Source organism: Heterodontus francisci, chromosome 25 (assembly GCF_036365525.1).
Source record: "Heterodontus francisci isolate sHetFra1 chromosome 25, sHetFra1.hap1, whole genome shotgun sequence".
Lineage (NCBI taxonomy): Eukaryota > Metazoa > Chordata > Chondrichthyes > Heterodontiformes > Heterodontidae > Heterodontus > Heterodontus francisci.
The window spans coordinates 43826222-43850478 of NC_090395.1; the positions used below are offsets into that span (position 1 = coordinate 43826222).

At 40.6% G+C, this 24257-nt stretch overlaps 1 protein-coding gene across 3 annotated transcripts; it reads right to left on the reverse strand.

Annotated features, from left to right (window-relative positions):
• Positions 1–420: 420 nt before the first annotated feature.
• On the reverse strand, positions 421–23838 carry ube2t (ubiquitin-conjugating enzyme E2T (putative)). 3 transcript variants are annotated; one of them, XM_068057159.1, is made up of 7 exons: positions 23775–23838; positions 22548–22671; positions 18433–18502; positions 11249–11354; positions 8623–8721; positions 3095–3184; positions 421–648 (listed from the first exon to the last, which is right to left on the reverse strand). In XM_068057159.1, the coding sequence occupies exons 2-7, from the start codon at positions 22654–22656 to the stop codon at positions 529–531; spliced, it is 594 nt and encodes a 197-aa protein (XP_067913260.1). In that variant the 5' UTR covers positions 22657–22671; positions 23775–23838; the 3' UTR covers positions 421–528. The 3 variants fall into 3 exon arrangements, with proteins under 3 accessions (XP_067913260.1, XP_067913258.1, XP_067913257.1); XM_068057157.1 differs by lacking the exon at positions 23775–23838 and adding an exon at positions 23485–23587; XM_068057156.1 differs by lacking the exon at positions 23775–23838 and adding an exon at positions 23174–23468.
• Positions 23839–24257: the final 419 nt, after the last annotated feature.

Consider the following 24257-nt stretch of genomic DNA (forward strand, 5'->3'; position numbering starts at 1 on the left):
AAAATCTCGCGTAGGTGACTGCTTTGCTGAATACCTCAATTCAGTCCTCAAGTGCAACCCCAAGTTCCCCCACTGCTTACCACTTCAATTCCCTGTCCCACTCTCACTCTGATTTGTCAATAACCATCTGCACTGTTCCATTAAAGCTGAACACAAGCTTGAAGAACATCTCCATATCTTTTTAATACTTTTTGGCACTCTGGCGTTAATATTGTCTAACAACTTCTGATCTTAACATAACCAACTTTTCCAGTTTCAGATCCACCTTCAACCCAGCCCCACTACCACCCCCGCCACTGCTAATTACACCTATAATCTCTCAAATGTCTTTAATTTATTTTGTTTCATCCCATCATCTCATTAATATCACTACCACCATTTATTCATTTCCTGTTTTCTGTGTGAGCACTACACAAATGATTTAGTGCCATAGCCAACAGCTATATTTTATTGAACGTAAATGACAACATTGCAGGATAGTTACAAAAACATTAAAAATTAACATTTAAATACAAAATACCCTATACACTATAAACAGAACTTCTTGGCACTTTCAGAATCACAGGCAGACCTTTTTCTCGATACTGGTGTATCCTCAGTCACAGCTGGTTCAATCTGGCTCTGGTTCTCTTTCAGACAGCTGGATATCTAAAACAAGGAAGAGGTTTCAAGTCCATTGAGTCACTTATTCTGATTGTCTCATACTTGGGCACTGATGTAAATTGAGACATTAAGCAATACTACATTGCACAGGTTAGAATACGCCAAATTGCCCAAGATATGTTGTGTTGCAATTTAATAATCTTCAGCACACATTGCTACAGCATTAACAGTTATGTCATTAAAAGAGTACTTGTGCTTTTACTTACCAGCCCTAACTTTCTGCAGAAAGTTTAATGGGCAATTAAAGTTTTTAAAAGTAACAGGGAGGCGAAGGGTGAGAGCAGCCAGTTCTGGAGATTCGCAACTCATGGCATTTCTCTTAATCCACTGAACTTTGCTCATTTACACATTAATAATAGTGCATGTTATTAGTTATTATTTTTCCAGCAAGATTTGGGCCAATATTTACTCGCATGAATCTGCTGGACTTTTATTGGGAGTAGGGGTGGATGGATGGTCCGTACATAAATTTATACCAGTATAGGGCAGTTTCCAGTTTCACATAAGGCTTTGAGATACTGTTGAAACCAAAGAATTAGTCCAAATGCACAGATCTTAGCAGCAGTCATGCAATACCAGTAACAAATTCATAATATGCAGCTGTAAAAAATTCAGCAGTAAAGGCGGATGGTGTGTAACTTGAAAGGAATGCTCCATGATCTTCTTATACTGTTTCTAGGCTATAACAATGAGCCATAAAAACTTTATATAAAAAAAATTGTTTTATCTTCTTTCCTTAACATTTTCTCTCCTGCACCCTGAAGGTTGCGACAGTTCTACAGGAATCAGCATTTATTGCTATTAGTTTGCTCTCCACGTAGCCATTCTTCATGTGTACAATTTGATAGTCAAGTGGCAGGCTATTCAATTATGAAAGATATTTGAGCTTAACCTGATGGTGCCCTTGCCCAATACCGATACACAGGTGCTTTTCAGCCGAGGTCAATGGCTACAAATTAGGAATAAGAACTCTGGCTGATTCCTCCCTCACCTCCACAAACTCAGGAACACTAATGTCAATCATGTAGCCACACCTTTACTTTAATTGATATTGGGTTACTCAGCACAAACTAGGTGTCACGATCCTGTTTTTTTTTTTCTCCTCAGGAAATATTGTGGTGTGTCTTTAAGGCAGTTGAAGACAGTACTTCTTTAAGGCAGCCAGCTTCAGAAGTTACCGAGTGGAACTGCATCTTGGTTGCCTGGATACAACCATATAGGAGAACAGGATGTACAATGTTGCACTTTAATTTTGAAAACTGGCTTTGTAGAGACAGACAGTTACGTGCTAGCACCTGAAAACAGGACTCTCAGGCAAATTTAAACTGAAGGAAGAAAAGTTAGTTTATTATTCTCTCTCAAAATTCTAAAAAGCCAAGCCAAGTTAATTCTTTAAAAAAAAAGCAATTGTTGATCTGCTGTTTTCATCGCTGGAAAAAGAGCAACACTTCAACTGCTAAACTGAACTGCTGAATTTCCTATCGTTGAAGAACTGTTTTTTTTCCTATCGGATAACTGCGAAGACTTCAAGCAACCTTGGACTGTTTCTACATTGAAAATTCCATTTAGTCAGGAATGTAAATCTGCAGACTTAATTGTTATTTGTATATTCTGGGCAGCTAATTAAACACCAAACTACCGATAGTTTGGGTATATGCATGCGAATGCAGGAGTTAGATTCTTTAAATAAGTTACAAGGTCTTTGGATATTGGTTTATTTTAGTAGTGTTTAGGATGTTAGTTTTTTTTAAATAAACAGTTGATTGGTTGACATCTAAAGATACCTGGTTTGGTTCACTTCATTCGGGGGTTGCTAGATTAGTTCAATTCAGCTGCTGCTTTCTGGGATTTGGGAAAGTTTAAAGGTATGTACGATGCAACCTGTAGAGCGGCGGGACTGAATTGACAGTGCGTTGCTCCCACCACAATCAGAATCATATTTTGATTGGGGGCTTTGTCTTGAGCGGTCGTACCATAAAATAGGCATCAACCTTGTACCTTTCTGGGTCTGGTTGGACCAGTACCAGCCACTTGCTGAGATTTCCCATTATGCTAGTCAGCAGTTCAACCAGTTTGTGCTTTACATAGTACATTTGTGGATGTAAGACAAAGACGGGGCCAATAATTTAGAGTGAATAAGTCAGATCTGTTTTTATTAAACAAGCTGGTGAGATTTTCCTTAGTGTTTTGTGATTTGTATTCTGCATGTTTTCCTGATGTTAGCTGTAAACCATAGCTGTACAACTGATTCCCTCCACACTAAGTCACCAACCTTCAGTCCACTACTTAACAGAAAAGAAAGAGCAGGCATTCAGGAATGATGTCTTTGTGCATTTAGCAGTTAGTTACAAAGCAGTGTGAGCACACCCAAGGAATACAAAGTTATACATTCCCCCACTTCTCTGCAAATTTTGAATATGTTTAAACATACCTCGTCATTTTTTGTTTGTGTTGCATGTTTTAATGTCCATTGCTTTGCATTTTCCAGAAAAGACTGCCTGTTGTATTTGAATTCAGATGACTTAAAAGAAAATAAACTATATTAAGTGGTTAATTTTAACTGCAGAATACATTTTACTAATTTTTTGTATAACTGAAAGGAGTACAGAAAAACATTCAATCCAAACAGGGATCATTGTTGATTGGTGAGTGCTGGCTTATTGGTTCTCTCCACCAAAACAGAAAATCACTGGAGAGATAGAAAAGGATATAACCAAATAAGATCATTTATATCAGGGTTGCCCAACATAAAGCCCGCGGGCCAGGATCCGGCCTACCAAAGGTTTCCTTCTGACCCACGGATATATTTCAGAGATGAGCAATTTCCCATTTTCTTCTTCTTTCAGATTGGCTTTTTAAAAAGATCGCACTCAGTTTCACAGCTGACAGGTACTTGGAGCGGGAAAAGTGCTTTCCCAACTTCGGAAAGATACGAGCTATTTCAGCGGAAAAAAATCGGAACCTGCCAGTAAACCCCAAATCTGTCCGAAGTTCAGAAATGATTGTTCTTGATCCTAGCACCTGTCAGCGCTGACCTGGACCTGACTTGCAATATTTTAAAAGGAACTGACCAACTACAAAGCTGCTCTGCAGAGTGTTCCTGCTCTCAGCAACTGCCAGAGAGAGAGAGCGAGAGAGCGAGAGGGGGAAGGGAGGGAGGGAGCGAGAGGGGGAGGGAGGGAGAGAGCGAGAGGGGGAGGGAGGGAGAGAGCGAGAGGGGGAGGGAGGGAGAGAGCGAGAGGGGGAGGGAGGGAGAGAGCGAGAGGGGGAGGGAGGGAGAGAGCGAGAGGAGGAGGGAGGGAGAGAGCGAGAGGGGGAGGGAGGGAGAGAGCGAGAGGGGGAGGGAGGGAGAGAGCGAGAGGGGGAGGGAGGGAGAGAGCGAGAGGGGGAGGGAGGGAGAGAGCGAGAGGGGGAGGGAGGGAGAGAGCGAGAGGGGGAGGGAGGGAGAGAGCGAGAGGGGGAGGGAGGGAGAGAGCGAGAGGGGGAGGGAGGGAGAGAGCGAGAGGGGGAGGGAGCGAGAGGGGGAGGGAGGGAGGGAGCGAGAGGGGGAGGGAGGGAGGGAGGGAGGGAGGAAGGGAGAGGGGGAGGGAGGGAGGAAGGGAGAGGGAGAGCGGGAGCGGGGAGGGAGGGAGAGGGGGAGGGAGGGAGAGAGCGAGAGGGGGAGGGAGGGAGAGAGCGAGAGGGGGAGGGAGGGAGAGAGCGAGAGGGGGAGGGAGGGAGAGAGCGAGAGGGGGAGGGAGGGAGGGAGGGAGGAAGGGAGAGGGGGAGGGAGGGAGGAAGGGAGAGGGAGAGCGGGGAGGGAGGGAGAGGGGGAGGGAGGGAGGGCGAGACAGAGAGACAGAGAGAGAAAGAAAGAGAGAGAAAGAACGAACGAACGAAAGAGGGAGAAAGGGAGACGTGGGGGGGGGGGGGGGTATAGGGAAGAGAACAGAGAGGGGGTGGGGGAAACCCGAGGGTTGGGGTGCAACTGAGGGGGGTGGGAAGAGAGAGAGAGTGGGGGGAACCGAGAGAGTGGAGGGGGGGGAACCAAGAGAGGGGTGCACCGAGAGAGAGGATGACAGAGAGGGGGAAAAAACACTGTGGGGAATACGGACGGAGGGGGGGGGGGGGGTGGGCAAGGGGGGAGGGGAGGGCTGCAGGGAGAGAGAGAGAGACAGACCCAGTGAGAGAGTGTGAACAAGATATCACTCCTGCCACATAGACATGTACGGAATATCTGCATCGCTACAAGTGTGTTGGAAAACACTGACTACTTGTGCAAGCAAAAAAAATGCCAGGTATCTCACGAAGTCAGTGTCCAGCAGAGTGACGAGAAAGTAAGTGAAGAAATTCATCTTCTCATTTAAAGCTTCTTCACAAAAATGCACATTTTTTTGTTATTTTGATTAATAGTATGATAAATTTTTAATGCCTTTATCTTTCCAAAATTGTCTCGCTGGCCCCTTATGTATGACAAAAATTGTAATACAGCACCCCCCCACACAAAAAGATTGGACAACCCTGGTTTACATCAATCAGAATAAGTAACTCTTCACCCTTTACAGTGTAAATACAAGCCTAAAATTTCAACTGCAGTATAAAGGTATGTTAATGTATAGTAACATGAAAATCTGAGAGAAATGGAAATGCTTCCATAGATACCAACTAGATTTTTAAAACATCAGGATTAAGTATAGATCAATGATATAGCTATACAATTTCTGGCAATAACTAAAGTTGCAAAGATCTGAAAGATGTAACAATTGATGAAGCTTTGTAAAATATTTTATAAACTCAAAAAATTCTTTCAAACAATTAAGTATTTCTAGAGATGATTCGTCACATTTCAGTGCAGCCAATGAAAAAAAGAACTTTTTAAAGGAACCATGAAATCTGAAGTGTTAATTAAATTCAGTAACGTATTGACAGGGCTCAAAATATTTACATGACCACTCCACCAACAGTTCATATTTCAAGTTATTTGATAATGCACTTTTTGTAGCACTAAATTTAAATTAAACTGCATTTGTAGCAGCGGGAATAAAGTGCTAAGAAATGAATTTGTGAGAATTTCATAGAATCCTGCATCCTATTGACCACTGCTATTTATATTGCTTCACTTGAATTATTAAATGACAAATTTTTTTTAAAAGACAAAACACAATTTTAATTGTCCGGAGTAATTTTTACTTTGCTGGTCTTTAACAATCAATCAGTGCTGGGTGCTGTTATTTTGTGGCACACACTGTCTAAGACATAGTACCAAAACCTTCAAGGATTTATTTTTCACAGCTATGTGTAATAGCAGTTTGTAACACTAGAGGCCCTCTATGAGCTATGAAATTGGGCAAACACCCTCGAGCAGCCCAAGAAGTGAAACATTTCTACTCTGGTCACAAAACCTTGCCCATAGCTAACACTTGAATTTTTAACATTTTATAAAGCTAACCAAAATGCATAAAATTATCATCCTTTTTACACCAACCACTTTCAAATAGAAGAAAGAATTTATGAATGTTAGGTTCCATAACTTAAATGTGTAATGAGAGCCTGCAGACACTTATGATTGCAAATAAGCTAATTTTCAAAAGAAAGATACTTAAATTTCATGTTTGCTGAAAATATAATAGGGACATTATTTCATATGTATCAGCATGTGCAGATGTATGCAGCTGTCTGCATGAGTTTTCAAAGGTAATTATGTAAAGCTGGCTATTCTGATGCCACAATCTTGCAGGAATTATTACAATAGCATTTTACACAAGCATTATCTATTCAGTAGCTGACCTATTTACGCACATCTCCCAAGAGTTTAAAAAAATCTTCTAAGCTAGAATGAAAAGGTTAAGTATTTTAGTGAGCCTAAACTATTCTAAAATTAAATGACTGAACTTAAAAGGAGGTAATACATTTGCAACAATTTCATTACATTCTCAACTACAACTGCATTAATAATGTCAGGAGTCATTCAGCCCCTCCCCCCTGTTTAACTATTTAATGAGATCATGGCTGATCTGTATCCAAATTCCATCCACCCATCTTGGCTCCATATCCCTTAATATCATTTGCATGCAAAAACTATCACAGATTTAAAATTATTAATTGAGCTAGCATCTACTGTCTTATGTGGGGCAGTTCTACACTTCTACCATCTTTTGTGTGAAGAAGTATTTCCCAACTTCTCTTCTAAACAGCCTGATTTTAGGGTTATGTCCACTCGCGCTAGACTCCCCCAATAGCAGAAAAAGTTTCTCTAACTACCCTAACAATTCCTTTTAAAATTCTAAAAACTTCAAACAAATCATCCCTTAGCCTTCGATATTCCAGTGAATACAAGTTTACTTTATGTAATCGCTCATCAATTTAACCCTTGGAGGTCTGGTTAACATTCTGGTGACTCCATGCTAAGGTGAAGTGCTCAGAATTGTATATAGTACTTCAGATGTGGTCTAACCAGGCCTTTATAAAGCTGTATCAAAACTTCCTACCTTTTATATTCTAGCACTCGAGATATAAAGGCAGACATTCCATTAGCCTTTTTGATAAGTTTTTATACCTAACCACTACATTTTAGTGATCTGTGTACATTGGACTTCCACTGTTCTTAGCTTTTCACCATTGAAAAATTACTTGGAGCCATCCTTTTTTTGCCCCAAATAAATGACCTCATCCTTATCTGTGTTGCAATCCTTTTGCCAACTCATTGAATCTATCAATGTCTCTTTGCAATATTATGTTCCAATGCACACCACTATGTCACTGGCAAACTTGGTTAAATAGCTCTCTATTGTGCTATCTAACTCATTAATAAATATAGTGAACAGTTGAGGCCCCAGCACACATCTCTGTGGGACAACACTATTTACTTCCTTCTAATTAAAGTACATATGCATTAACCCAACTCGGTCTTCTACACCTAACTAATCTTGTAACCAGGTCAATAATTTGCCTTCAATCCCACAGGTCTTTAATTTAGCTAAGTGCCTTATGTGGAACCTTCATCTGTACTTTTACCCGATAACTGTTTTGACCAGTTTGCTGTTAGTCTCTGTCTCATCCCATAAATCTAGAATCTTAGTAACGGTTACATTTCTCCTTTTCAACCTAATATTGCCTGCCACCTTATTGGTTCTAAAACATATTGCTCCTGAAAATTATCCTGAATGCAGTCAAGAAATTAACCACCTTCTGACTTGAGCTACTCTGTCTTTCTTAATCTACATAAAAATTTAAATTTCCCATCAAAATAACTTCTTTTGCTACAATCCTTTCTAATCTCAAATTAATACATTCTGCCACTTCATTGCTGCTATCAGGAGGCTTGTAGACAACTCCCATTACAGTTTTCAGTTCTTTCTTATTTCTCAATTCTAATCAGTCGACACTGCTTTCTTTCTTTTACTTATATCCTCTCTTTCTGATGTTATAACATTAATCAATAAGGCTATCCCTATTTCAGTTTCTCTATCTTTTCTAAAGACCTTAAAACCTGGATTATTTCACTCCCAATCAAGAGCAGCTTGCACTTTGTCTCAGTAATGGCCACTATAACATATCCCAAGCTGTATCTGAGCCTCCGAGTCACTCAATTTATTTCTTATACTCCATGCTTTAGTACATAAAACATAAAATATTTGGGCAAGGGATCCTAACCTATCCTTCTATCCTGATGTTGTCTTTCTAACATAATTTTACTTAACATGCTTCTGTTGTAACTACTTAATTATTTTAGTATTCCCTTCACCTACAGTATGTATATTACTTTCTGTGACTTGAACTCTGCTCTTACCCACTTTCTTAAAAAAAAATTGAACTATTTTACCATTTTTTTTCTGACTGAACCCTCCCAACTTTAGCTTACAGTCCTTTTCAATTATACATTGTACATTTTCTACTCACTATCACAATATTTTCATTTTGATCTGTGTTCTATCAACATTTTGTATACCTAAACAATGACAAGTTCAAAAAAAACCTCACAATATCAGCCATGAGAGGATCATCTGGATTAGGTTCAGACATCAGTAACTGAATGGAGGTTAACACGGTAGAGATATTAAGAGATGGCTTCCAGGCCCCCTAGATAACAAAGTTAACATCTTAGCACACAGTTTATTTCAGCAGTAAGCATTTGAGATCATTTCTACATGTGTATTTAAGATAAGCATGTACAGCCCAAGTGCTTCTTTGCAGTATATTACTTAGCATCAATTACCCAGGAGTTGCTGAGGCCTATCGTGAGTCGCTAAATTTACAAAGCAAATATCCATACAACTGACAATTTAGACAATATGGTGTAGTTGGAGTCTCTATCGCCATTAGGTCAAAAAAGCACGGACCTATCCAAGGACAGAAAGCTACTACAAATGTTTTGCAGTTGAGAAATTTACTGAGAAATGAACTATAGGAATTGCACTGAGGTCCAGTGGCACAACACTGTTCAATTTTGAATTATATCTTTAGCCAATATTTTCATCATAATTTGATAAAAAGGAGCAACAGCTTTTCAACTAACAAGGGAAAATGCACATTAGTAACGTAGCAACTTCAAATTCAATTTGCCTTTCACAATGCAAGGATAATAAAACTTATCTTTGCGATTAAGGTAAGACAGCTGTATCATTACATCCTATAGGCACATCACTGAATGTCATATTTTAGTGCCAAAGATACCAATAACTGAAATGCTTTCTCCATTTATTCAAGGGTAACTTTGTTCATCATGATCTTAACTAAGGCAATGAAAATTAAGCTGACCTTCATCCTAAAGCAATTCAAATTACACCTCTAGACATGTTGAATGACACAGGCAACAGGCATACACCTCTTCCCTTGTCGCCAAAACTGCTCAGTTAAAACTGGTGGGTGACCTAACTGCTGACAACCACATTTTCATGAGTGCCACAAGGTGGTGCTACAGGCAAGATTTCCTCATACGCTCCCCAGAAGCAGCACCATTAAACAAATCAAAGGAGAAATGAAACAAAACTATTTAAAAACAAAAGTTTAGATCAAAGCAATAAACTGATTGTAAACTGATTTGAATCATGATTGTTGCACACACAAAAAAATGGACCTCTTGAGCAGTAAAATCATTTAGCCAGGCAATACATTTTCTCAAGGTTATTAAAATGCAATTTGGAGGCTCTCAGTATTTTTGTTCCGAGGGCATGGTGGCATTTTTGCACCCAGGAGTTCTAAATGCCACATATAACACTGTAAAACTCCTACTCTGCCCCACCTCAGCTACAGCTTTTTTTGTTAAAAGAAGTGCTCCTATTGTATCAACATAATATTTGAGCATTGCTGAAAATAGAGACATGTTGTTGAAGCTTTTAGTCTTGCACTCATCAGGACAATCTGAAAGAATAACCAATGTAAGGGAAAACAACTTATACTGCATGAGAAGTGAATGCTGATTGGTAGAGGCTTTGCCATGGAGAATGCACCAGTTTACAGTGACTGACAGTTAACTGCCAAGTTCATTCCCCAGGGCAATGCCTTGACCAGAGTCAAGCTGCCTAGTTTAAATTTCAAACAAGGCTTGGCAATTAACGGTCAGTCACTGTAAACTGGTGCATTCTCCATGGCAATGCCTCTACCAGAGTACACTTGCCAACCAATCAGCACTTCCTTCTCATGCAGTATAACTTCTTGTTTTCCCTTACATTGGTTATTCTTGCACACTGTCCTGATGAGTGCAAGACGAAAAGCTTCTACAATATGTCTCTATTTTCAGCAACACTCAAGTTCTCTACTACTAAACGACTCATGTAATATTTCTTTAAACAGTCATCATTGTGCCCCTCAAGTGAGACCAATAATTAGGTAACTTTGTGCAGTTGCTTGTTGAGGATTTTCACCATTAAAAATTAGGCTGTCAGACACAGAGACTAAATCCCAGCAGTGTAGGCTAGATACCAAATGAGGATCCAGGAGGTAAAACATGCAATATTCTAATCCACTGAATCACCTACATTTCATTTTTGAATGTAAACACTACTAGGGGATTAAAGGAATAACACTGTAAATGAGGATATCCTGAGCAGGCAAGAATCTGTCCTCAGTGCTGGTGAACATCTGGTTTCCCAATTTAATATATGGGGTTAAGAGGTGAACCAACAAGTACTTTCAGTAGTCGGCAGATATTGTTGGCATGACTCTACCCAAGTCCTATTCTCAGTGAAAATATTGCCCATTAAAATTAAATGTCTTCTTACATTGTGACCATTATAAATCACTAATTACAGATTGGCCATTTCAGTTGTCAATTACCAAATGGACTGCAGTGGTTCAAGAAGGCAGTTCATCATCACCTTCTCAAGGGCAATTAGGGATGGGCAACAAATGCTGGCCTTGCCAGCGATGCCCATATCCCATGAAACGAATTTAAAAAAAACTACACACCAAGGTTGTTGCAAAAAGGAAGTAGCAATTCAAAATGTCACATCACTTTGCAGATTAGTATTGATCTTTCTCTAAGCCAAAGAACAAAATGCACTTTTTAAAATTATAGTGAATCCACTAAATGGTGAAACTGCTGGAAGTGTCACTTTCAAGCAAAATATCTATAAGCATTTATATCCTGAAAAACAATTCTGACTACCTTTGGAGGCAGCTTCAAGATATCCAGGCAGATCCGCCCTGCTGTGTCAATATTTGGATGATAGATCGGGGTAAGAAATCGGATTTTTGGAGGTTCAAATGGATATCTAAATCAGAACATTTAAAAAGCATGAATTAAAAATGTGATTATTTAATTCATCTTAGTAACCTCAATGGCCTTCCTTTTTTAAAATGAGATAGGATAATGTTACAGTTTAGTCATTTTAAATTACATCCTGAATTATATCTATTTATAGTTCAGTCTAGAAATACATATTTACATTAAAAGCATACATAATACTAGAAGTAATGCTTATTTTCATATATAATATAGTTGCACACCCACTCAAGACACTGATGAATGTTCATTGATGAATAAGCCCGAACAGGAAATGTCAGATATTTGACCATAATGGGTACCAGTCCTATACAATCCTATGCTCACCCCATGTTGAAACAAACATAGTTTCCAGCAAGGATCACTAAAAAAAAAGTCAAGGTTAGAATACTGGCAGATCTTTCTATCCTCTCTCAAGTTAGCACATGAAATACCCTACCACCCTTAGTTAAGAATAAATAACTCTGGGGCAACCAGGAATTTAACTTTGAAGTTATTGGTCCAAATAACTCAAGACATTTGTTTACAATTATTAGAGACCACTTTTAAAAAGAGTGGATCAGTATTAGAAGCATGGTAGCCACTGTAGTGCCCTGGTGCGTGATATATTCTTAAATTAGATCTGGTGCAGTTATGAGATGATTTGGCATATACCTAACCAACATGTGTGAGAGATACCATTATTGTGCAATTGTAATTTTGTTTTCAAGGGGAAGGGATATTGGTTAGCTGGTAGAATGCTTTCCTAGTTAGGCAGGTTAGGATTGGGTACCAGACAGATCTGATATTCCTATTGGATTGGAGCTGTTCTAAGACTCAGATAGCTCCTTTGTAAAAGGCATCACCAGATTAGCCAAGAGAACGAGACACACAATTATTGATCTTTGGAAGGACACTAAATGTGTCCTGCAGCTCTATTTTGAAAAGGATGTACTTCAGCTAGATATTTTTCCCTTTAAGTATGTCAATTATAGATCACAGCATATAAACAAAACTCAAATTACTACTTTCCTATTAATGTATTACATCAGTTATAAAACAGTAAAACATATGGGATGAATAGAAGGCTAACAAGATATATACAGTGTTGCGATTATTGTACATTTGGTTTGTCTGCTGCCATCTTAGTATACTTAGTTAGTCTAACTTGGAGAATACTGAGTCTTCTGTACATTGAACATTAACTCTTCATTACATTCTAACTATGTACAGCTTCACAACAGTCTGTGACGTCACTCTTCATCTTCCTCTAGTCTTTCACATGTGATCTCTTACATCATCGTGGTGGGTGTTATTCCTTACACAGTCTCAGTCATTCACCTCTCCCTATATATATATATATATATATATATACACACACACATCCACATATTTATACATTCACTTTTTTTTTATTTTTGCATACTAGCCATCCCCCCCAAATCTCTGACATCACAGATTCAATCTGTCAGAAGGCTTCACAACTCTCCCTGATTGTGTTGGTATCAGATGCGGAAGATTAGTAGCCTTTCCCTGAACTCGTTTCTTGACTTGGATGTCCTTCATTGAAGTTTGTATTATCTGAATATCAGGTTCAACATCTGCTTCGTCCAAATGTATAACCAATTAACGTCTTTGATGAATAGGAATAAGATTTCTCCTGTTTTTTCTTATAGTACTGAAATATGTATTAAATAAGATCGCTGTTGATTCTCATCTCTCTGGATGATTACTCCTTCTCTGCCTTGGTCTCTTAACCACACCTTTAGTCCTTCAGTCAACTTAGATTGGTTCCTGGTACAATATTTCCAATTATAATTATAGGCTTGCTGCTTTCAATAGGACTTTTCTCTGTTTTGAACTCTATGATCCTAGACTTCTAGCCCTGGAAGTAAATTTTTTGGGTAGGATTGGAAGTTGTGTTCAAAGTTTCCTTCCCATCAAGTTTTGATGGTGCTAAATCTGCATAGCAATGGAGTAGTTCTATAGTTTAGAAGTGCTGTTTGAAAATCTTCATTTTTCTTTAACAGTGCTTTGATAGTTCTGACTTCTCTCTCAGCTTCTCCATTAGATTGAGGATATCTCGGGGACCTTGTAAGATGTACAAATCCAGAGCTTTCCACAAAGTGCGTGGAATAGTCATTTGCAAATTGTCATCCATAATCAGATACTATCTGGTCAGGTATACCATGTGTTGCAAAGATTTCTTGTAACATTCGAATGACTGTCTCCGTTGTTGTTGTGTACAAACTTTGACCAGATGTTCCCACGGTCTGGTTGGGAATTGGGTCGCGATAAGTGGTTCCCTCTGATCCTGTCCGTGCACTGTGCATACCTGGCAATTAGAAATAATTTATTCTACATCTTTCTATATTCCCAGCCACCGCACAGATGAATGAACCCGTGCTCTATATTCCGTTATACCCATGTGGTCCTGGTGTATTTTCTCTGAGATGTCTGCCCGCAGTGACTCTGGAATCACCAGCCTCTTGTCATATACCAGCAAATCATCCACAATAGTGAAGTGATTTCTGTGTTCAAAGACAATTTTCATCCTCTTACCACTGGGATACTGCTGCTGCCAACCTTGCTTGCAGTATTGGCGGATATAGATGCATTCATCTTGCATCTGAGCATGAAGAAATTCTTGGAGCTTTTTTGAACTTGTCAGCCATTGTGATGCAGTGAACTGAGAATATGACTCAATTGCATTAATAAAGTTAACATCCTGTTGTGTAGGATAGTCGACAGTAGCTCTGGACAATGCATCTGCTGTCGTTTGTTGCTTGCCCTGTACGTATACCGTTTCGTACGTGAACCTAATTAACCTGAACTGGAATCTCAGGATTCGCGGAGGCATCCTAATGAGTTCCTTGTCAAGTAAGGAAACTAGGGGTTTGTGGTATGTCTCGATGATATCATTTAAGCCAATAATGTAATCGGAGAACTTCTCACAAGCCCAGGTGACTTAGAGAGCTGTTTTCTCGATGACAGCATACCTTGTCTCAGACAATGCTCATGATGCATAATAAACCGGTCTTTGAAATCCATCTGGCTGTTCTTGGAAAAGGACTGCCTCTATCCCTGTCGATGAGGCGTCTGCTGCAATTATGGTTGGCAGCAAGGGGTTATAATGTGCTAAGATATCTGGTGAAATCAGTATCTCCTTGATCCTTTGAAATGCTCTCTCCTGATGTACATCCCAACACCATGCTTGAGCTTTCCTTAATAGTGTTGTAAAGGTTCTGTAACTTGTGGAAAATTGGGTAAAAATTTTGCCAACTGATTGACCATTCCAAGGAATCACTGAAAATCTTGGATAGAAGTAGGAACTGAAAATTCCCTAATGGCTCTTGTTTTTTGCAGGTCTGCCATTATGCCGTTGCTACTGACAACGTGTCCTAAAAAACGAACAGAGGTTTTTGAATATTCACACTTTTCATTAACTGCTGGGCCTTCATCTTGTAGACTATTCAAAACTGCTCTAACCCTCAGGTCATGTCCTTTAATAGATTCACCATGCACCAAGATGTCATCCATATGGCATATTACTCCTTTAAGACCCTGTAGAATGTTCGACAACCCTGGCCTACCCCTTATTGAGATTATGTCCCCTTGTTCTAGACACACCAGCCGGGCAAACATCCTATCTACATCCACCCTGTAAGAATCTTGTAAGTTTCAATGAGATCACCTCTCATTCTTCGAAACTCTGGAGAATACAGGCTTAGTTTCTGCAATCTCTCCTCACAAGACAATCCTGCTATCCCAGGAATTGGTCTGGTGAACCTCTGTTGCACTCCCTCGATGAGAAGTATATCCTTCCTTAGATGAGGAATCCAAAACTGTACACAATACTTCGGGTGTAATCTCACCAAGGCTTTATTCAATTGCAGCAAGACTTCTTTACTCCTACAATCAAAAGCCATTGCAATGAAGGCCAACATACCATTTGCCTTCTGCACCTGCATACTTGCTTTTAGTGACTAATGAACAAGGACACCCAGATCCCTTTGGACGTCAACACTTCCCAACCTCTCACCATTTAGGAAATACTGTCTTTCTATTTTTTTCTACCAAAGTGGATAACTAACTTCACACTTATTCACATTATATTCCATCTGCCATGTTCTTGCCCATTCACTTAGGCTGTCCAAGTCCCCGTGAAGCCTCCTTGTATCCTCCTCACAACTTACATTCCCGCCTAGTTTTGTGTCATTTTCTAAATTTGTCATTTTGCCCCACATCCAAACCATTTCTAGATTGTGAACAGCTGTGGCCCCAGCACTGAAACTTGCGGTACCCCAAAGGTAACAGCTTGCCATCCTGAAAATGACCCATTTATTCCTCTCTGCTTTCGGCCTGTTAACCAATTCTCAATCCATACCAGTATATTAGCCCCAATCCCATATGCTCGAACTCTGATTACAAACCTCCTGTTTGGGTCCTTATCAAAAGCCTTCTTTCCTGAAAGCCAAGCTTTCGTCCACTGAGGATAATTGGATGAAATTCTCTTGCCACAGCCTTATTAAGTTAAGTCTACACAAATGCGAAGATTACCGTTAGGTTTAGGAACTGGAACCATTCCCGACCACCACTCTGTTGGTCCAGTGACAAGAGAAATGACTTCCATCCTGGTCATCTCCTCTAGCTGATGTTGGACTTGCTTTATTGGGTGTGGTATCTTACTAGGCGTGCAAAAACATTCTGGTTTAGCATCTTTTCACAAAGCGATAATATATTCGGTCTTCAGTCTTCCTAGACCAGTAAATAATTTCAGGAAGTCTTTTTGGAAGTGACTCCTGAATTATTGCTGCTTAACTTCCACTTTTCTTAGTAGAAGAGCTTGTATTGACCTTCATCTTATAAGAGAGAGAATTCCTGATTCCTTAGAACATAGTGTTTCCAATATCTGCTTTCCCTTGTACTGGAGTGTTGCCTGTAGCTTTTCCTTGACTTTCAGTTCAATCCCTCCTAGGCCATGTAACGGAGTTTCTGTTGGTTGCAAGTAATGCATTGATAACCACGGTTCTTTGTCTGATAAGACTGTTATACTTGCTCCACAGTCTAATTTAAAATTAGTGATGTCTGTTGACATATATATCTGCAAATTCAAATGCCTGATTAGGATCAATGATCTCACCAAGGAAGTCTACTGATTTTTCTCCTGATGGCAGTTGTTCAACTTCGTTAACAACTTTATGCTTGAAGATTTTTTCTTTCGAACTTGTGGAAGTAGAGATTTTACTTTGGCACATCTTCCCAAAATGGCCTATTTTCTTACAACGGAAGCTTTCTGCTTTGTTTGCAAGACACTATTCGCATCTGTGGGTCTTTTTGGCATCACAGCGCTGGCACGGTTTCATGATGTCTTGCACTCCCATGCGGCCGCCGCACCCCCCACCCACCCTGGGTGCTACTTTTACAGCCCTCTGATTAAGTAACTGTACAGTAGCTGGATGTTTCCTGAACCAAGGTTTTTCTTCACTTCTCAGGATTGCTCTGTTCTTCTTCCGGACCTCTGCTCGTCTCATTAGCTGAACTGCTTTGTTTAGGGTGAGGTCTTCTTTAGACTGCAATAAATCTGATATGGATTCATCAGCAAAACCTACTACAATGCAGCCTCTTATTAATTCTGCTTTTAGGTCTCCATATCCACATCCTTCAGCTAGTCGGTAAAGGTCATTAATAAAAGCACCAACTGTTACACCTGATTTCTGGTAAATCTTGCCCTTACCAGAATCTTATTGCTCCTCAGGTTGAAGTAACTATCAAAGGCTTTTAAAACTTCATCAAATTTATCTGATGTCTCATTGATGCCTTGTCTTGCAATATCATCTGCTATTGCCCCAATGGAATACAGCAATCTGTTAACTTGCTCTGCTTCAGACTGACTGTCCCATTTGGGAAGTAATTCTATATCTCAAGAATCTTTTTCACCAGTGACCAATTTTGAGTTTGATTTGGTCCTTCCATGTGTCCAAACCTCTCTGGTATTGTGAATTTAAGATCCATGGCTTTCTATGCAGTATACGTCCTTTTTAAAATTTTCCCTCCAGCAGCATAAGTTTCCTGCGCTTTTCAGCCTTGTGCTGACTCCTGTTATGGTCACCGTTTCTCCCTGTGAAATCTCGCCACTAGATTTTGGATTTACTTCCTCCTTGTTTTACACGCAGTTTTGTAGTTTCTGCTATACGGTTTCACTCCCTTCACTTAGAGTAGCGAGTATTTGCAGCCTCTTTGTTTTTTTTTCTCTTCGCTCCGGTCGCCAAGTGTAATGGCGCCAACCTTGGATCCACCCTCACTAAGGACATTTGGTTTTCGCGGTGTTGCCTGCATAGTGCTGTTTGGAACAATTTTTTTCTTTACCCTCTTTAGTTTGCTCACCAGATCCCCGATCGTTGCTTGGTTCTCCGACTTGAAGCATGCGATCGCTGAACCGGATTTTTTTCTCCCCACCCCCCTACAGACTACCCACCTCTGTGGTGCAGCCTGAATGCCTCTACAAGCCAATTCCCTGACTCTCTGTGCCTCCTTCATCCACAGAGCAGCTCTGGAGCTTTTGCACAGCCTCTTCTTGAGTTCTGCAGTTTTGGTGCTTTTTTCAGGTCAGCCTTCTTCAAATTCTTCTTCTGGGTGTTGCATGGTAAGAACCACTGCTGTTCACCATATTGTATGTTTGGTTTTTCTGTTGCCACCTTAGTATATTTAGTTAGTCTATCTTAGAGAGATTACTGAGTCTTCTGTACTTTGCACATTAACTCGATTACATTTTAACTATGTACAGTTTCGCTCCAGTCTGTGTGACTCCTCTGAAGCCATGCTGCATCTCCCTCGTCTCTCTCATGTTTTCTCTTACATCATCATGATGGGAGGTATTCCTTACACTGGTTCAATCATTAACTTTTTCAGACCCTTATACTACAGTGATAATCACTTTTGTATTCAGCAACTATACAGAAGGCCACAATTCAACTGCAGTTGTAATTAGTTTATCAAACGAGGGAAGGTGCTAGAAGAGTTATACTGTGCAGATAAGAGTTCTAGCTAGAACAAAATATGCATGAGAAATTAAAAGCTAATTGTACCTTTCAGGAACAACAATTTCAAGATTAAATATTCCACCTTCATATGGGGAATTGGCACTTCCCAAAATTTCTAAAGAAAAGAAATTAGAGTATTAATATAAATTACAATTGGGCCTTCTGAGAATTGGAGTCAACAGAAACATTGATGTCAGTCTTAACATTTCAGCTCAAAAATAAAACATTAAATAGGAAAACTGGATTCCATTAACAATTTAACTTTGAAAGGAACAAATTCTTTAAGCAATAAAAGCCTGCAATGTTCCACATGAAGGATAACAAAGGGTTATTAATACGTCCATTAGCTGCATCTTCAGCACCCACTTCTCCATGTAACTTTGTTCAGTTGTCCAGTGTAATACAGCCAACTGCAGGTGCGCTCTTAGTTATTATTCATTGGTCCAGGGAAAGATTGATACTTCTTGTGCCAAACCAAATATGTAGAATGTTGATAACATTTCTGGATTTTACCTGGCTGAATTCCAAAATTTAGGTTCACTTTTTAACAATTAGATATCTATCAGTTTAAACCCAAAAGGTCTACACATGGTGAATAACCAGGAACCAGAAGTACATCTATGCAGTTAAATATAGTCATATTAAGGTTTGAGTTTCATGAAGTTTTATCACATTGACAATTAAACACAAGATAAAAAGACAAACATCAAGTTGTACAATCTTGCAAGAGGACTTATAAATAAGGAACAGAGTAAGAATTCAAAGTTAACACGTCACAATGCAAGTTAACAAATTAAAATAATGTTACAATACAAAGGAATCACGTCCTTTTATTCACTAAATTAGGTACCTAATAAATGACTACATACCAAAACACCTCTGATTTCACCACTTATACTTTTCTTTAAGTAAAAGAATTTAAAAACAAGTTTGCAATTATCCACAAATAAGGCATGTAGAAAACACTGAAGTTAAAAGATTCATCCTTATAACTTATACAAGGCATACACACATTCCAGTATAGCCAAGTGTGGCTAATAAACATCCTTGTAAGAGCTTACACTCAGGATTTGTCAAAACTTGAGACATTGATGTGACAGTACGCACACATTGATGCAAAAATTCCAGTTTATGACAATTTATATTCTCATTGATATTAAAGGTGAGCTACTCTTACTATAACCAATAATTAATCTTACTGTGCTATTAAACATTGCAAATGTCGTTAAATAAAGCCAATGTAACTCTGTGCCCAACTCACATAATTGATCTTTTGGCAAGTTCAAGTTAACACTTCACTCAGTGGTATACTGCGATCCTGTTGTAGTCTGCTCTGTTTGGTCAACAGTCAATATCTTTTGGACTAACTTATGTAGGTTGCTGTAATTCCAATAATTTAGGCATTATAGCTGATATCTTACACAAATTGTAAATCCCCTTCTAAGTTTTCAATGTGCACATGCTTGGGGAGAGGAAGAGGTGAGCAAAGTGCAAGACTCATCTCATATACTTCACATAATGTAAGTCATTATACTAAGGTTTTTCAATACAATCTTTATTTCACATACATTGTAGGTATTATGCAAGATTTATCATTCATTTTCCTAGAATACAGTAAATGATGGAAATTAATCAAAAAAGGTGGAAATACTGTACATTCGCCACAGTAAAGAGAAAAGCTAAGTTAATATTTCAGATATAAGCATTTGCTCCTAGAACCAGGACAGAGTTTCAGTTGCAATCCTTCCAGCCATTTTACAGTGCTGCTACAGTCACATTCATGTCAACAAGTAGTGGTTTGGCATATAAATCTACATGAAAATGGCAGTGCAACTCAGGTGTTCAGTTCCAGTCTCAATCCAGAGCACACTGAATCATGGCAAGTGGATCTTCAGGGAAATTTATAAATATTGCTTTCTAACATGAAAAAATTTATCTGTCTGTACATTGTAGTGCCAAAGAAGCTTGTGCAAAGGGCAATTTTGTTACTCAGCTTGGTGCAATTCAAGGGCAGCATTAAAACTCAGGTTACTATATGGATAGCAATCAGACTGGTATTTGTCACATAAAAGGACCTGCAGAAAAAAGTTTCATCCAGTCAGTCTAGGATGGATTCAAAACCAGCTCTAAAGGTGAAAGAGTACTGTATTAATCCAATATTTCATTAAATTCCTCTAATCTATTTTCGATGTTCAATTTACATTTTGGCAAGATCACTGAAAAAAGCTGGTAGTTACTTTGCATGTATGTAAATTCGGTATCAGGATCGCAAACTGTTAATTGAGAAAAAAAACTTTTCCAAATTCCAAACGTAAATGTAGAATCAGAAACTCTAGTTTTTACGATTAGAAACCATAGAACCAAAGAAAAGTCACGGCACAGGAGGAGGCCATTCAACCCATCGTGTTTGCGCCGGCTGAAAAAACTAGCCACCCAAGCTAATCCCACCTTCCAGCATCTAGTCCGTAGCCTTGCTGGTTACAGCATTTCAGGTGCATGGCCAGGTAACCTTTTAAAAGAGTTGAGGGTTTCTGTCTCCACCAACAATCCTGGCAGTGAATTCCAGACACCCACCATCCTCTGGTGAAAAAGCTTTTCTCATGTCCCCTCTAATCCTTCCACCAATCACCTTAAATCTGTGCCCTCTGGTAATTGACCTCTCCGCCAGGGGAAACAGGTCCTTCCTGTCTACTCTATCTAGGCCCCTCATAATCTTGTACACCTCAATTAAGTCACCTCTCAGCCTCCTAAGTTCTAAGGAAAGCAACCCTAGCCGATCCAATCTATCCTCATAGCTGCAACTTTCAAGCCCTGGCAATATTCTTGTAAATCTCCTCTGTACTCTCTCCAAAGCAATTATGTACTTCCTGTGATGTGGTGACCAGAACTGTACGCAATGCTCCAGCTGTGGCCTAACCAGCGTTTCATACAGTTCCAGCATTACATCCCGGCTTTTGAATTCTATACCTCGGCCAATAAAGGAAAGCATTCCATATGCCTTCTTCACCACTCTACCTACCTGTCCTGCCACCTTCAGGGACCTGTGGACATGCACTCCAAGGTCTCTCATTTCTTCTACCCCTCTCAATATCCTCCTGTTTATTGTGTATTCCCTTGCTTGTTTGCCCTCCCCAAATGCATTACCTCATACTTCTCCAGATTGAATTGCATTTGCCACTTTCCTGCCCACTCAACCAAACCATTGACATCATTCTGGAGTCTACAGCTATCCTCTTTGCTATCAATTACATGGCCAATTTTCGTGTCATCTGCAAACGTCCCAATCATGTCTCCTACATTTAAGTCCAAATCATTAATATATATAAAACAGCAAGGGACCCAACACAGCCCTATGGAATGCCACTGGAAACCACTTTCCATTCACAGAAACATCCGACCACTGCCCTTTGTTTCCTGTCACTGAGCCAATTTTGGATCCAACTTGCCACATTCCCTTGTAACCCATGAGCTTTCATTTTTCTGACCAGTTTGCCATGTGGGACCTTGTCAAATGCCTGACTAAAATCCATGTAAACCACAGCCACTGCACCACCCTCATCAATCTAAAGGTCTGCAAATGAAACCCAACCAGAGCCCGACAGAACCACATCCATCCCGAGCCGGAGGCGGCCCGAGTTCTTTCATTATCCCCCGCGCCCGACCCAACCAACGGAATATAATCAACTTTATTGAAGAGGTTGTGCTCTACCTTGGATGGAATCACTCACTACAGACTAGTGCAGAGTGTTTCCTGCCTTGACGTCCTGGCTGTCACTGTGTCCGACCCGGCAAAAGCCCAAATGCCGGAACCGGAAGAGCGACCCGACCCCAACACATGTTGTCGGGTCCCGGGCGGGTCGCCAAGCTCTACATCAATCCTCCTTGTTACTTCCTCAAAAAATTCAATCAGGTTGGTAAGACACGACCTTCCCTTAACAAATCCATGCTGATTAATCCGTGTCTTTCTAAGTGGCAGTTTATCCTGTCTCTCAGAATTGATTCTAATAATTTACCCATCACCAAGGTCAGACTGACCAGCCTATAATTATTTGGCCTATCCCTTGCACACTTTTTAAACCAACATTTGTAGATCTTGTACTCGCATTAATGGAAGGCAAAAAACAGAGCATTATTTTTCCAATAAAGAGTTAGATACATACGTGCACGTAAATCATCCATTTGATCATTGTTCTGCCAGCAAGAAATTCCAGGTGGCGGTTGGTTCGCCAACAGCTGCATTTCTTTTTTTAACCTTGAAACTCTTTGCATCGTCTTGCAATTAACCTGCAGTACAAATAAATACATAAATAAGAACATTACAGCTGCAACAACAACTTGCATTTATATAGTACCTTTAACATAGTAAAGCCCAAGCTGCGTTATCATGACACCAAGCCAGGCAAGGAGATATTAGGGCAGGTGATCAAAAGCTTGGTCATGGAGGTAGGTTTTAAGGACTGCCTTAAAAGGAAGTGGAGAGCTTTAGGGAGGGAATTCCAAAGTTTAGGGTTTAGGCAACTGAAGGTACAGCCACCAAAGGTGGAACAATGTGCAAGAGGCCAGAATTGGAGGAGCGCAGAGATCTCAGAGGGTTATAGAGAGGGAGAAGGTTACTGAGATTGGGGTGGGGGAAGAGGGCATAGAGGATCTTGAAAAAAAGGATACATTCAAATCTAATGTAAAAATCCAGGGATCAGGGTATTTTTAAAAGCACATCTATAATAATATCCAGCATTAAGCACTCTGCAATTCGTTATAAATTGAATTCATTAAAAAAGCTACAAACACTTTGGCCAGTGAAGCAAAGAGGTTTAATGTTGCAGCCGGTTATCCTGCTCTTATTGCGATCCTGGAGGAGTTTTGAATGCCCGCCGGTGCCAGTTGCCAGCATTGGGCAGGAAGCTGCCAGGCCTCCCCCGCACCCGGGAACTAGAGTGGGCACCGAGCGGGCCTGCAACTCCCGCCGGTAAAGTCCGGGAGGCTGAGAGATTAAACGCCGTCACCAGCCGGAACGCCACCTAAACTAAACAACTCTCAGCATTGCTGACACTTTCCCCCGGTGAAGAATCAGTGCCGTTTCCCGCTTCAGATACAAACCGCAGCTTCTCCCGCTGACCAACCGCCACCCAGCTGGCGGGAAAATTCAAACTCGCTGCAGCCGCTCGAACCGGAGCGGGGAGGAGGGAAAAGCCGGAGTAGAGAACAGCCAAAACCTGGAGCAGGAAGAGGAGGCAATTCCCAAGAGTGGAAACCCAGAGCGGGGAGTAACCAGAACCCAGAGTGGTGAGGAGCCAAAGCCGGTGCAGGGAGTAACCAGAACCCAGAGTGGTGAGGAGCCAAACCCGGTGCAGGGAGGAACCAAAACCCAGAGTGGTGAGGAGCCAAACCTGGTGCAGGGGAGGAACCAAAACCCGGAGTGGTGAGGTGCCAAACCCGGTGCAGGGAGGAACCAAAACCCGGAGTGGTGAAGACCAAAACCCGGTGCAGGGAGGAACCAAAACCCGGAGTGGTGAAGAGCCAAACCCGGTGCAGGGAGGAACCAAAACCCGGTGTGGTGCGGATCCAAACCCGGTGCGCTGAGGAGCTAAACCCGGTGCAGGGAGGAACCAAAACCCAGAGTGATGAGGAGCCAAAGCTGGTGCAGGGAGGAATCAAAACCTGGAGTGGTGAAGAGCCAAATCCGGTGCAGGGAGGAACCAAAACCCGGTGTGGTGCGGATCCAAACCCGGTGCGCTGAGGAGCCAAACCCGGTGCAGGGAGTAACCAAATCCTGGAGTGGCGAGGAGCCAAACCCGGTGTAGGGAGGAACCAAAACCCAGAGTGGTGAGGAGCCAAACCCGGTGCAGGGGGTAACCAAAACCCAGAGTGGT